This window comes from Lactuca virosa, chromosome 4, assembly GCF_052849685.1.
Source record: "Lactuca virosa cultivar CGN04683 chromosome 4, Lactuca_virosa_CGN04683_v6, whole genome shotgun sequence".
In the NCBI taxonomy this organism is placed as follows: Eukaryota; Viridiplantae; Streptophyta; class Magnoliopsida; order Asterales; family Asteraceae; genus Lactuca; species Lactuca virosa.
The window spans coordinates 442,408,705-442,422,689 of NC_136429.1; the positions used below are offsets into that span (position 1 = coordinate 442,408,705).

The following is a 13,985-nucleotide window of genomic DNA, read 5'->3' on the forward strand; positions in this document are numbered from 1 at the left end:
GTTTCTTGTTTATATGTCCAAGGCGACAATGCCATAGATATGTTTGGTTCAAATCTGGTTTGAGCCTTTTGGTGTTAACATGATAAAGGGACTTATTTTTTGATGTGTTATCTAGGTTTAGTTCATAAATTCCATTTATTGGTCTAGCCTCAAAATAGAAAATTCCTTTCAGGAAGGAGTGAATGTTATCATCAAAAAATTTGAAAACATAACCAGATTTTCAAAAACGTGAAACTAAAATGGTATTTCTAGTAATAGAAGTAATTAAACACACATTGTCTAATGTCAAATACAGACCAGATGGTAAACATAAATCAAAATATCCTATTTCTTGGACTGTAACCCGTGCTCCATTGCCCACATACAATACCATCTCATCTGCTTTCAGTTCCCTACTCTTTTTGAATCCCTGTAACGAATTACAAATATGAGTTCACAACTAGTATCTAATACCCAAGTGTTTGATGAAAAAATAAATAATCCCATTTCAATCATGAAAATGGATATACCTGAAGGGCCTTCCCCGACCTTCTTGTTTTTTAACTATGCAACGTACTTAGGACAATTCCTTTTCCAATTCCAGACTACTCCACACTCAAAGCATGTGTCATCTTTGGTAACCTTTTCCTTCTTCTTGGGTGGTGGGTTTTGAGGAGCTTTCTTCCAATTTCCCTTGCCAACTTATGGCTTTCCCTTGAAGTTCTTTCCTTTGTTCTTCTTGACCTTTCCTTCCCTAATCTTGAGCACTTGAGGTCTTTTACTCGGGATATTCTTCTCTGCAGTTTTTAGCATCCCGTGCAACTCAGAGATAGGTTTCTCCCACCCATTCATGTTGTAGTTCATGATGAAAGCATTGTAAGACTTTGGCAAAGATTTAGAATGATATCTATAGCCAAGTCTTGTGGATATAGAGAGCCCAACATCTCCAATTGATCCATGTAACTTTTCATCTTGATAACATGTGTGCTCACATTCCCACTCTACTCCATTTTCATGGCATGAAGTGCTCTCATAGTGTCATACCTTTCGGTTTTAGCTTGTCTACCGAACATCTCCTTGAGATGTTCAATCATGTCAAAGGCAGTGTAGTGTTCCAGATGCTGCTGAAGATCGGGAACCATAAAGGCAAGCATAAGACATAAAACATCAAGTGAATCATCTACATGCTTTAGCCATGCATCATGTGCAGCCTTTGGGAGAGCAGGTGGTTCATCAGGAGTTTGGTTTTCAAGGACATAGTCTTTCTTTTCTTGTTTCAAAACTATTCTTAAATTTCTGTGTAGACCCAACAAGTTTGAGTGGTTGAGTTTTTCTTTGTCAAGAATTGACTGAATGCTCATTGGGTGATGTGTTATAGTAATTGGTGGAGCCACCTACAAAAGTTTAACAAAGTTTTCATTTAGTATTTAATTCTTTAAATAATAATATCCTTTTGTTTCCAAAAACATTATTTATTTAAAGTCTAGGATCCAAGTTACAAATAAAATAAATGGTTAGGTATCATTTATCCCATTTACCCAATTTTAACAAGGTAAATAACTTGTATTAATTACATCATTTGTAATTCCTAGGTTTATGAGTCCCTTAACAATTTGTTAATTTGACATATTTGGTCTCATCTATGCCTTGGAACACTCTTTCTTATATGACCTTTATCACAAGAGGTTTCCAATAAAGTCTTCCAATTAGAGAAACTTGTATAATTGGCCCATAACTTGGTTATAGAAATCCCAAAAATACTTTGGCCATCAAAAGATAATACTAATGGTTAGGTATCCTTTATCCCACTAGCATTATATAAGTGATGTGCAAATGTTTCTAAAGTTGGATGACATAGACTTGCATTTTGAAAAAGGGATTTGAATGTTTTATTATTCTATTTAAAACATGTGATATCATGACAATTGCATGCATCCAATATGTCATGGTATCGATTTTTCGGGAAAAAAAATCACTTCTAAGGTTCTTCTAAAAACCCGGTTTTTATATTTCGGCTTGGTTCAATTTTAAAATTAATATCTAGTATTAAGTTTGTGTATGAGCCATTATGAACCTTTTAATATTTTTTAATAAAACTTCATTTTATTAAATAATACTTTGGAGTTTGAATAAGTTATAAAACGTGATTTTTACACTTATAATTCAATATTTCAAAAGTTGTCGTAATTAACAATTTTATAAAAGCGGTTTTTTATTTTATGACAAGAATATGTTACATCCAATGTCCATATTTTATATTTTGAAATCCAAACTCCATGTGATGTTTATTTTGTCCAAAAAATAGTTTGGGTTTGTGGAAAACTAAATTATCAACCACACAAAATATTTACTTGAAAAATAAACAATACAAGCATGCATTTGACATAAACAAACCTTAAACTATATAACACTTTTGTGAGCCAACATAAAAGTATTAATTCCATCCTAAGAGACAAAGGGACCAAATATTACAACTTGTTCATCATGTGATCTTCAAGCTCCCACTTGCAATGACAACCAACTTTGTTGCAATTTTATAAAAGTTATAAACTTTTATAAAATCTTTATAAAATCGTGGGTCTCCATGGTTCTTCAAGAAATGGTCTTCATCTTCATCTTGTTACATTTTTCATAAAATAAATCTAGTTAAAACTAATCTATTACATAAAAATAACAAGAATAACAACTAGCTACTTTTATTACATACTTTATGAATAAAAAAATATTACAAACCATTTTCAACCAAATCACACAAACAACAACACAAATGGTCCAAGGCTTGTTTATGTACACTAAAATACATATAAACATAAAACAACCTTTGTTTTTCTAAGACAACTTTGAGTGACAAAAATGCATGTAAGTTTTGTCACATAAAATAACAATTATAAAGTTGTCAAAGAAAATATGCATGAACTTGTTTTTATACAAAAACAAGTTATCCATATTCACCAAAAACTAAGACTTGAGATTTTTTTTAAAAACATGCAAGGTGGCTCTGATACCAATTGTTGGGTTTTATTTAAAAAACTAGTTTCAAAAACTACAAATAATGGCACACGTAAGACTTGAGTTTTATAAAATAACATAAACATTTTATCACCCACCAAGGATCATCTTGCAAGTAAAGGAAAGATTTAAAACACAACCATAGAATGAAGAAGTGGTAACAACCTTTGAAACACTTTGAGTCCTCTAGGAGAGGCTTGGAAGTTGATGGAGTGAGGATGAACCCTTGAGACATCAACAATGTGCCAACTTGATGTAATGCTAGTTACAAATCTTAAGCTTTTGAGCCAAAACAAGATTATGACTTAAAGAGAGAATGCAAGCAACAAAATCTTCAAAGTTCAAGACTTTAGAGAGAAAATCGAGAAGAAGAAAGAGCTCTCAGCCAAGGAGAGAGGAGTAAAGAAAAATGAGAGCACTCACATGTTATTTATAATGGAATTATGGTCCAAGAGTCATTAACCATTAAGTACTTTTAGACAACTTTTTCCCCTATGTCATGAACATATCTCCCTACGTTTGATTCTTTTACATTATACCAATGCAAAGGCTTTTTCTCTTCATCTCATGTTTCCAAGAATAAAAGATAAGTCAAGAGTTTATATTTTATAAACTTAAAGTTTATAAGATATAAACTTTGTCTTTTGCTAAAAGACAAAAGGCTTATTAGGTCCAAAAAGATGTACATGACATGTTATATTCATACCATATTAAATAATGTGGTACTTGTATTGTAAAATAATTATTTCCTTGAAATAAATATTTTCTCAATTATTATAAGAGTTTATGAATATTTATTAAAATCATTTTTTAATAAATAATCATTTGTATCAAGTTGTTGTTAGTGTGACCCTTAGAATCATATGTCATTTAGCAATATCATTTTAATATGACTCTTGAGCATACTAGATCTTTCATATATATATATATATATATATATATATATATATATATATATATATATATATATATATATATATATATATATGAGGGAACTTAGTTTGAAAACCAAAATATTTTTGGAAACTTAAGAACAACTAATCTAAACATCATTTTTCAAATCAAAACCATAAATAAAAAGGAAATGCAACATCCAATCCATATCTAGGCTCAAAAAAAAAGTTTTGACAATAATTTTTTTACTGCTGATTCATATATATGCATACATACATATTTATGAAATAACAGTGACATAGATCGCGGACGTAGTAATGACTATTAATTTATATATATGCATGCATTCATATATATGAATCAGCAATCATATTGACTGCTTTTTGAGAGTTCTCAACTGCTGATTTGGAGTTCGTAGGTTCGCACAAATTTTTAGGTTCACACAATAACTCAACATATATATATATATATATATATATATATATATATATATATATATATATATATATATATATGATCGGGTGAATACTTTGAAATATGTGATGACCGTGAGAACAAATCATTGTTGTTTATTTGTGAGATTGGATGATTAGAATTTAATGTGAAAAAACTAACAAAATCCTAAAACCCAATGGGTTATTTGTGTAAAATTTAAAAGTTTAAAGGTAGAATGCATAAATATAGAGGGATAGTATATATATATATATATATATATATATATATATATATATATATATATATATATATATATATATATATATATATATTAAATCACAAGGGCCTTAGCAATAGTTACTTTTTGGGCTTTAGGTTTTTGCCACAAAAGTTTACTGAATTTGACACTTTTAGTCCCTAAAGTCAAATTTTTTACATTTTTGCTTTTAATTAAGTTTTTGTGCCTTGTGGTTTTTGCCACAAATCTTTAGTGAGTTTGACAATTTTAGTCCTTGCAGTCAAAAGTTTTACATTTTTGATGTTTTTCCCATAAATGTTTAATGAATTTGTCACTTTTCGTCCTTGTACTAAAAATTTTTCATTTTGACATAAAAAAAGAAAAAAAAACTCTTTTTGAATTTTGTCACCATATTTTCCCAATTTTGGCAACTTTAACATTATTGCCACAACATTTTTAAATTTTCTTCAACAATGTCCATTCTTTTGGTTGTACACTTTTGACATCCATTTTTACGGACTGTCGACTTTCTCCCCTATTTGTGGTGATTAACAATTTCAGCACATATCTTTTAAAGTTTGCCGATTTTTCCCATATTACCCCAAAATCGGCGTAGCTGCGGGCTCTTTACTAGTATATATTAAAGTTATGAAGAAAATGAATAGTAAACTTGTCATTTTTTTGGCAGAATTGGTCCCTGTATTATTATTGAGCTTCAAAGTTAGGAATAATAAATTTGGATGTTTTTTTGGCAATTTTGCTCTTCATTCTTTAACAATTTTGAAACTTTTGGTCCTTGCAACCAATATTTTTACACTTTTTAGGAACCTTTTAATATTTAAAGTTTGGCAACAAAACTTTAACGGTTTGACAACTTTGATCCCTTTTCTAAAAAGTTGCAAATTCATACCCCTTTAATTCTTTAGCCATTTTGACACTTCTGGTCCTTGCAGTCAAAACTTTTACATTTTTTCATAAAAACTGGATGTTTTTTTGGCAACTTTGCTCCTCATTCTTTAACCATTTTGACACTTTTGGTCCTTACAATCAATATTTTTACACTTTTTAGGAACCTTTTAATCTTTAATGTTTGGCCACAAAACTTTAACGGTTTGACAACTTTGATCCCTTTTCTAAAAAGTTGCTAATTCCTACCCCTTTAATTATTTATCCATTTTGACACTTCTGGTCCTTGCAGTCAAAACTTTTACATTTTTTCATAAAAACATGAAAAAAACGGTCTGGGGCAAAGTCCGGGCTTTTCATCCTTGCACTTTCTACGTCTGTCATATTTATCGATTCGCAAACAACATTAAAAGCTTCTTGCCCCCGCGTAGCGGGGGTAACCTTTCTAGTTGTAATTGAAGCATGAGGAACCAGATAATGAATGCGCTTTTACTAGCACAAACATCCTCTTCGCGCCCCCATCCCCCGCTTGAGACACTTGTCGCGTTCTGATTAGTCGAGTATTTATTTTTTTCCACCGAATCGTTCTTCGAGCATAAGTTATTCTTTGAAAAAAAATCTGAAAAAGCTAATGTTTTTAATTTACTTCAGTACTAAATGAGCATAATAATGAAAATTATTTTCCACCAAAAGTATTTTTTTCTTTTTTATTTTTATAAAAACTCGAAAAATAAAAATACTTTCCAAGTATTATAAAAATTTAGAAAATACATATACACACTTTACAAAAAAATTAATTTATGATTCTTAATTAGTTATGATCTAAAAATATTTTGATTCACATATTTTATAATCCTAAATTTTAACTTTTTTTATTCATATTTAAATGATTCAAAAAATATAATTATCCAAAATTTGTTATAACCAAAAACTTTACTTAATTGAATATATTATTGATCCGAAATCATGTAACTAAAAAGAATAGAATGATCCAAAATAATATTATTCAAATAAATTGATCCAAAATTTTTTATCCAAAAAATGATATGATACCAAAATAGTATAACCTTAAATTATTATTACGCTTGGTATTTTTCTTATATAAAATTTTGTAACTGTTAAATATTAGAAACTCGAACCGATATTTAGTTCAAAAACATAAAGAATAAAACAAAATTAAAAAAAAATTAAAAAAAACACTAGTAACTTCAAATATGTTGTAGAGAGATTTAAAAAATTAAAAAAAAATAACAAAAAAAACGAAAAACATTAGAACAATGAAAAAATAAAATTAAAATAAAAACCATGAAAACTGAGAATATATATATTTTTAAGAAAATAATTAGAAAATATAAAAAAAGAAAAAACGGAAAATAAAAGAAATAAAACTCAAATAAATGACGTTCCATGGACGTTCGTCGCACGTGATTAAATCCTCAATTCCGAGTTACGTTCCACGGACGTGCGTCGAATGTGAACGTGTCATGTCCAAGTATTGAGTTTTACGTGTGTGTCCTTGACTAAGTGTGTGGTAGAATATTGTCCTCATAGTCATCTTGATTTTTTATATATTCACCTGATCCACACCATATATATATATATATATATATATATATATATATATATATATATATATATATATATATATATATATATATATATATATATATATATATATATATATATATATATATATAGGTTCTATGGAAAAAAAAAACCCAAAAAATCATAAAAATGCATAAAAAAATACTTAGAGATAACAAAACTTTTTTTTTTGAATTTTTTATGAAAAAATCGCATGTTTTTAAATAAATTCGCTGATTTTTTTTTGAAATTTTTTTTTTAAAAAGAAATTAATTTTTAGTTTTTTTTTCAGCGAATTTATTAAAAAACCTGCGATTTTTTTATCAAAAAATTAAAAAAAAGTTTTGTAATCTCTAAGTATTTTTTATGCATTTTTTTGATTTTTAGGGTTTTTTTTTAGGGTTTTTTTGTTTTCCAAATATATATATATATATATATATATATATATATATATATATATATATATATATATATATATATATATATATATATATATTAGGTTCATGCGAAATCACAAAATATATTGTGAAAAATGCGAAAACAGATTTTATTTTATAAAAATCAAACATATATGTTTTAGATATTAAATTAATTAGCATAAATTAAAGATAATAATTTTACATTGGAGGGTGTTATGATAATATAGATATAAAGATGGTTTTGACAATAGTTTTTTTTTCACGTCCTTAACCACTTTTAAATTCAAGTTTTCATAAAAAAATTGTTAGAAAACATGTTTTGCTAATATGAAACAATTTCTCATGTTTCATCGATTATTATCATGTAGTTCAAAGTTTGTATGAATTTCTATCCAAAATATAGAGTTGAGGTGACACAATCTCATAGGTTTTTCTTTGTTTTTGCGTTTTCGCAAATTATTTGCATATCCGTATGAGCCTTCCCCTAATTATTTGTAATCTCTAAATATTTTTTTTATGCATTTTTATGATTTTTTGGGTTTTTTTAGGGTTTTTTTGTTTTCCAAATAACCCTTCCCTATATATATATATATATATATATATATATATATATATATATATATATATATATATATATATATATATATATATATAGGGTTTGGTTATTTTGTTTCTGGTAACTATTGTGTGCCAGAATGCTCAGATCTGGACCATTGGATGGAATATAATCAAAGGTCATGATATGAGGGTCTATGATAGTAGAATAGGATAACATGTACCATATAATCACACAAATTTGAGCATAAGGGCATTTTAGTCAATTAACCTATATTAAAAAAGGAAATTTTCGGATTTTTAGGGATAATTAATTCCTTTATTTTTAAAAATCTGAATATTTTAAATTAATTTAAAATTAAAAATCCGATTTTATTCTGTCAGAATGATAGAATTTTAACCATAAACTAGTAAATATATTTTTTGATTTTATTCTGTCACAATAACAGAATGTCAACCATAAACTAGTAAATACATTTTGAAAGACTACACAAAATCGATTCTTGAACTAATAATATACCAAATAATTACATTGTATGATTGTGATTCATTGAATAATAACAAACATTCTGAAAGAATAACAAGTATAATTCTTAAAAAATAACAACATTCTTAAGCAATGAGTGTGATCATTCTTTAATTCATTCTTCAATCCTTTCCCATCAGGTCTTCAAGCCATTCTTGAAGCCATTTCTACCAGAAATTCATTGTCAAGTAATTTGTAGTGATACACTTGTAAAAACTTCACATTAAACATACAAATAATTAACTACAATTCTATCAGAATACAACAATAATATTCTTACAAAATAAACTATTCTGCAAGAATATTCTTAAAGAATTTGTATTATCGAGAATATACCCAACAAACAAAATAAGGAACTAGCATCAACCTATTCTGACAGAATAATGAACTAGCATTCTTCGGGTTCCCTGTGTTTCTTCTCCATATGCTCAATGTATTTAACTGTAAATTCTGACAGAATAAGGAACTAGCATCAACCTATTGTTATGAAAAGGGCATCCAACCCAAACTAAACTAAGTTATATAGTTCTGAAAAGAATAAGGAACAAAGTGAAGTAAAAACATTAAAGATTTTTAACTATTTTTTCATTGAGGCATTTTATCGAACACATGGAGGCCATGACAGAATGTTATTGTTTGTAAACAAAAATTCCAAATATGTTAATGGATCATAACTCATACGACTTACATTGATGGATGAAAATAAGGAACGGGTTCTCTGACAAATGTAGGATGAGGAATACTAGGCAGATTACAACTTATATTGATGTACACTGGTTTGCTTTCTTTCAACGCAATTGAAATTGAAGTGTCAATTTGTTCATGTGCATCTTCCAAGTTATTCACGTGCATCTTCCAAGTTATTCACTACTACCTGTTGTTTCATTCATCATAAATCCATCAATATCATATAACAAGATCAGATAAAAATCATTGTTACTTAATTTCAAAATCGATGAAATACAAAAGCCTTGGAAATTAAAATCAACATACCTGAGCACAAGTGACAGTTTGAAAACACTGCATTTCATGTGTAAAATCTGGCAACCCAATTGTATGATGAAGAATCTGATTTGTCCCATAATCATTCGAATTGGGTCCACCGACTATACAAATCACGAGCAGATTCTCATTGTAAGCACCGACGACTTCGATTGATTATGGAGCCGACGGTGGAGAGAGAGGAGGAAGAAGCGGCAGCATGCGTTTGTCGATGATGATGAACGTGTTCGACCACATACATACACACACGAATGAAGTGAGGGAATAAGAACGACTGTAATGGTTCAGATAAGTTTTTAGTAAGACATTAGGAAAAAACTTGTAGAAAGTACTTAATAATCATTAATATATCATAATAATAATGTCTACGCAAATAAGTATCAAAATTTGAATTTCAAAGCTTGTAAAAAATAAGGTTATTAAATCGCTGTAGTAATATCTTTGTGGAAAATAAGGTTATTAAAATATATACATGTGGAATTATGGATGCATCATGTGAAGGTTAGTCCACACGAAATCAATAATATAGTAATATACAACCTACGACTGCTATAGATATGTATAAACATCGACTTTGTTGTAGTTGAAAGTCAACAAAGTGTGTATAATTTGGTCAAACGTCATTGTTTAGGTGTTGTACATATAGGGTAGATATGAGACACGTAGTTTATGGTGTTCGTTACGTTTAATAGTTTAGTTTTTTCTGTTAGCGTATGTTTTATGATCCATATGTTTTGTATGTATAGAGTCGGCCCATCTCATGTTTGGCCCGTTTTCTGTTTTGTATTGTACGCGTGTATATATATATATATATATATATATATATATATATATATATATTGGCTATATGGAATGAATGATCTTGAGGGGAAATACGAAAAATTACATGGTATCAGAGCATAATAAATTCTGATTGCCATAAACCCTACCCGGCGTCTCTCTTCTCATCATCTTCACGTATCTGATCTTTCATTCAACCTTTCCTCTTGATTTTTCTTTCTTCTCCCCCTCATCATGTCAATCACAGACAAGCCCTCCTCTACAATTAATATCAAACATGCAGTCCCATTTGTTCTAGATTTGGATCAAATGAATTACGATACTTGGCGAGAAATATTCGAAATTCACTGTATCGGGTATGGTGTCGATGATCATCTCAAGTCCCCTGCTCAAATAACGACTGAAAAAGAAAAAGAGAAAGATAAAGCAACAGAAGAATCAACGTCTGCGAAGGATGCATGGGTTCGCAAGGACTCTATCGTGAAATCATGGCTATATGCCACTCTATCTATCCCTCTTCTCAATATGATCTTCAAAAAGCAAGCGGAAACTTTTGAAATCTGGGAAAATCTCGAAAAAGTTTTTCGAGATAACAAAGCCTCGAAGATCATTCAGCTTGATCGAGAATTGAGAAACATCTCTCTTGGTAACTCTTCTATCACAGAATACTGTAACAAAATAAAATCCCTCGCTAATAGCTTAGAACACATGGATGCTAAGGTCTGTGAAACTAACCTGGTGGCATATATGATCAATGGACTGTCTAAAAAATTTCAGTACATAACCATTAATATCCGACACAGGGACCCGCCTCCATTTTTTTGGGATGCTAGATCCATTCTTCTTTGTGAGGAGCAACAGATGCTTCTCGATGATCAGAAGGAATCTCTTCACAGACATGCCGACAGTTCAAACTCCCCACACGCTCTCACTGTTCAGAACTCGAACACCATCTCATCTCAATGGCGTAATAACTTCACTAACAGCAATAGTAATACATGTGGTTATCGTGGGGGTCGCGGTGGCCGTCGTGGTGGCCGGGTAGGAGGGCGCTATGGCGGTCGGTACAACAATGGCGGCGGTGGAACGTTTTTTAGTGGAAGTCAACATCAGCAAGGTCAGCGACAGGGTAATTGGGTGTGGACCTATGCCCCTCAACCACCTTACGTATTAAATCAACAAGGCCTTCTGCCAAGCCCAGGTGTTTTTCAGCATCACGAAAATGGGCCCAGAACACATCCAGCCCAACAGAACAATAATCAACAACATCCGTTTTTTTCACAAGCCCAACAGCCTTTTTCTCACCAGCAAGCATATCAAGTTCAACAGCAAAATCCCGAGCACACCGCACTTCCACAAATGTTCAATACCATGACATTAAATGATCCGGGCTCAGCTGAATGGTACATGGACACTGGCGCAACCTCGCATCTCCACTCAAACGTAGGTATACTCAAGTCTGTTTCGGAAAAAATTCGTAATTCTTCTTCATCTGTATTAGTTGGTGATGGATCTTTAATACCTGTAACTAAAATTGGTCACACTACTCTTCCGCTTCCTAATCTTTATCGTACTTTGACTCTTCGGAATGTTTTAATTACCCCCTCTATAATTAAAATTTTAATTTATGTTCGTCGTTTTGTTCGTGAAAATGACTATTCCATTGAATTTGACACTTTTGGTTTTTCTGTGAAGGATTTCCACACCAAACAAATTCTAATCCGATGTGATAGCAACGGTGATCTATATCCCGTCACTTCTCCAAAAAATCAAGCCCTCGTTTCCGTTGCTCCATCCATTTGGAATCAACGTCTTAGCCACCCCGGTCACCACATTTTCAAGCATTTAGTTCACAATTGCTATATTTCGTGTTCATATAATAAAAACTCTACTTTGTGTTATGCATATCAAATGGGAAAACATGTTAAGTTGCCTTTTAGTTCATCTATTTCTGTTTCATACTTTCCTTTTGAATTAATACACTCTGATGTTTGGACTTCTCCCGTTGAAAGTTTGAGTGGTATTAAATATTATGTCATATTTTTAGATGATTTCTCTCATTATGTCTGGGTCTACCCTATTCGTGCCAAATCTGATGTTTTTGACAAATTTGTGCATTTTAGGAATTTTGTCAATAATCAATTTAAAACTGATATCAAGTCTTTTCAATGTGATAATGGATGTGAATATGACAATCAAAAATTTCATCAACTTTCTCTCAAACCGGTATCCATTTTCGGTTTTCGTGCCCTTACACATCGCAACAAAACGGAAAATCCGAACGCATGCTACGCACTTTAAATAACGTTATTCGTACTCTTTTAGTCATGCTCGACTTCCTCCAACTTATTGGACCGAAGCTCTTCATATGGCGGCTCATCTTTTAAACATTCTTCCCTCCACCACCCTCAATAATGACACCCCCTTTTTTAGATTACACAATAAACACCCATCCTATAACCACCTTCGTGTGTTCGGTTGTCTCTGTTTCCCACATATTGATGCTTATCACAAACTCTGCCCAAGATCAACTCCATGCATCTTTCTTGGATACCCAACCAACCACAAAGGGTATAGTTGACTCAATCTTGACACAAATCAAATCATCATATCTCGCCATGTAGTATTTAATGAAACTGTTTTTTCATTCGGGTCAATGACACCAAACAAAGCTCCTTCCTACACATTTCTTGATGATCTCGACTCCTCTCACCCTATCACTTCAACACCGGTTCCAACTCATATCAGTCCAATCATGCCTCCCCCTATATCGTCCCATATGAACCCACCAACCCAAACCTCTCCTCACCTTCAATCCTCAGACCCATCTCCTCCAACACCCACAAGCTCAGTTCAACCTACTTCACCTTTCTCTATCAGCTCTAACGAGTCTCATGACTCTCCTTCTTCCCCTATATCGCGACCATTCCTCAAACCTCTACTCACTCACAACATCCAATTCTTACTCGTGCTAAACAAGGCATATTTAAACCCATTCGAAAACTAAACCTTCATGTCGACACCACTGCTCCTGTTCCTAAAAATTATTTACAAGCTTTTAAGGATCCCAACTGGCTTAATGCAATGACTGATGAATATACTGCTCTTATCTCTAACAAAACTTGGGTACTTGTTCCGAGACCTCCTGCTGCTAACATCGTTAATTGTATTTGGTTGTTCAAAAAAAAACTTGGGTACTTGTTCCGAGACCTCCTACAAGGCACGTCTTGTTGCTAATGGTCGCAGTCAACGCCCTGGTATCGACTGTGACGAAACTTTTAGTCCAGTTGTGAAGCCAGCTACTATCTGCACAGTCCTCAGCATTGCCATCACACATTAGTGGCCTATCAGACAACTAGATGTGAAGAATGCATTTCTTCATGGTAATCTGCAGGAGACAGTATATATGCACCAGCCACCGAGTTTTCGGGATCCTTCATGCCCTGATTACGTTTGCTTACTTCAACGATCGTTGTATGATCTCAAGCAAGCACCACGAGCGTGGTTTCAGTGCTTTGCCACTTTTATCTCACGTATTGGGTTTCCTCATAGCAGATGTGACTCCTCATTATTCATATACAAACAAGGCGCTCATATAGCATATATATATTACTATATGTAGACGACATTGTTCTTACTGGCTCCTCTTCTTAGCTTT

General features: G+C 31.6%; 2 protein-coding genes across 2 annotated transcripts; one reads left to right on the forward strand and one right to left on the reverse strand.

Moving 5' to 3' along the window:
* Positions 1–681: 681 nt before the first annotated feature.
* On the reverse strand, positions 682–9,571 carry LOC145106687 (uncharacterized). Its single transcript, XM_079043628.1, has 3 exons — positions 9,539–9,571; positions 1,024–1,373; positions 682–886 (listed from the first exon to the last, which is right to left on the reverse strand). The coding sequence occupies exons 1-3, from the start codon at positions 9,569–9,571 to the stop codon at positions 682–684; spliced, it is 588 nt and encodes a 195-aa protein (XP_078899754.1).
* A 990-nt stretch (positions 9,572–10,561) lies between these two features.
* On the forward strand, positions 10,562–12,628 carry LOC145106688 (uncharacterized). Its single transcript, XM_079043629.1, has one exon. The coding sequence runs from the start codon at positions 10,562–10,564 to the stop codon at positions 12,626–12,628; it is 2,067 nt and encodes a 688-aa protein (XP_078899755.1).
* Positions 12,629–13,985: the final 1,357 nt, after the last annotated feature.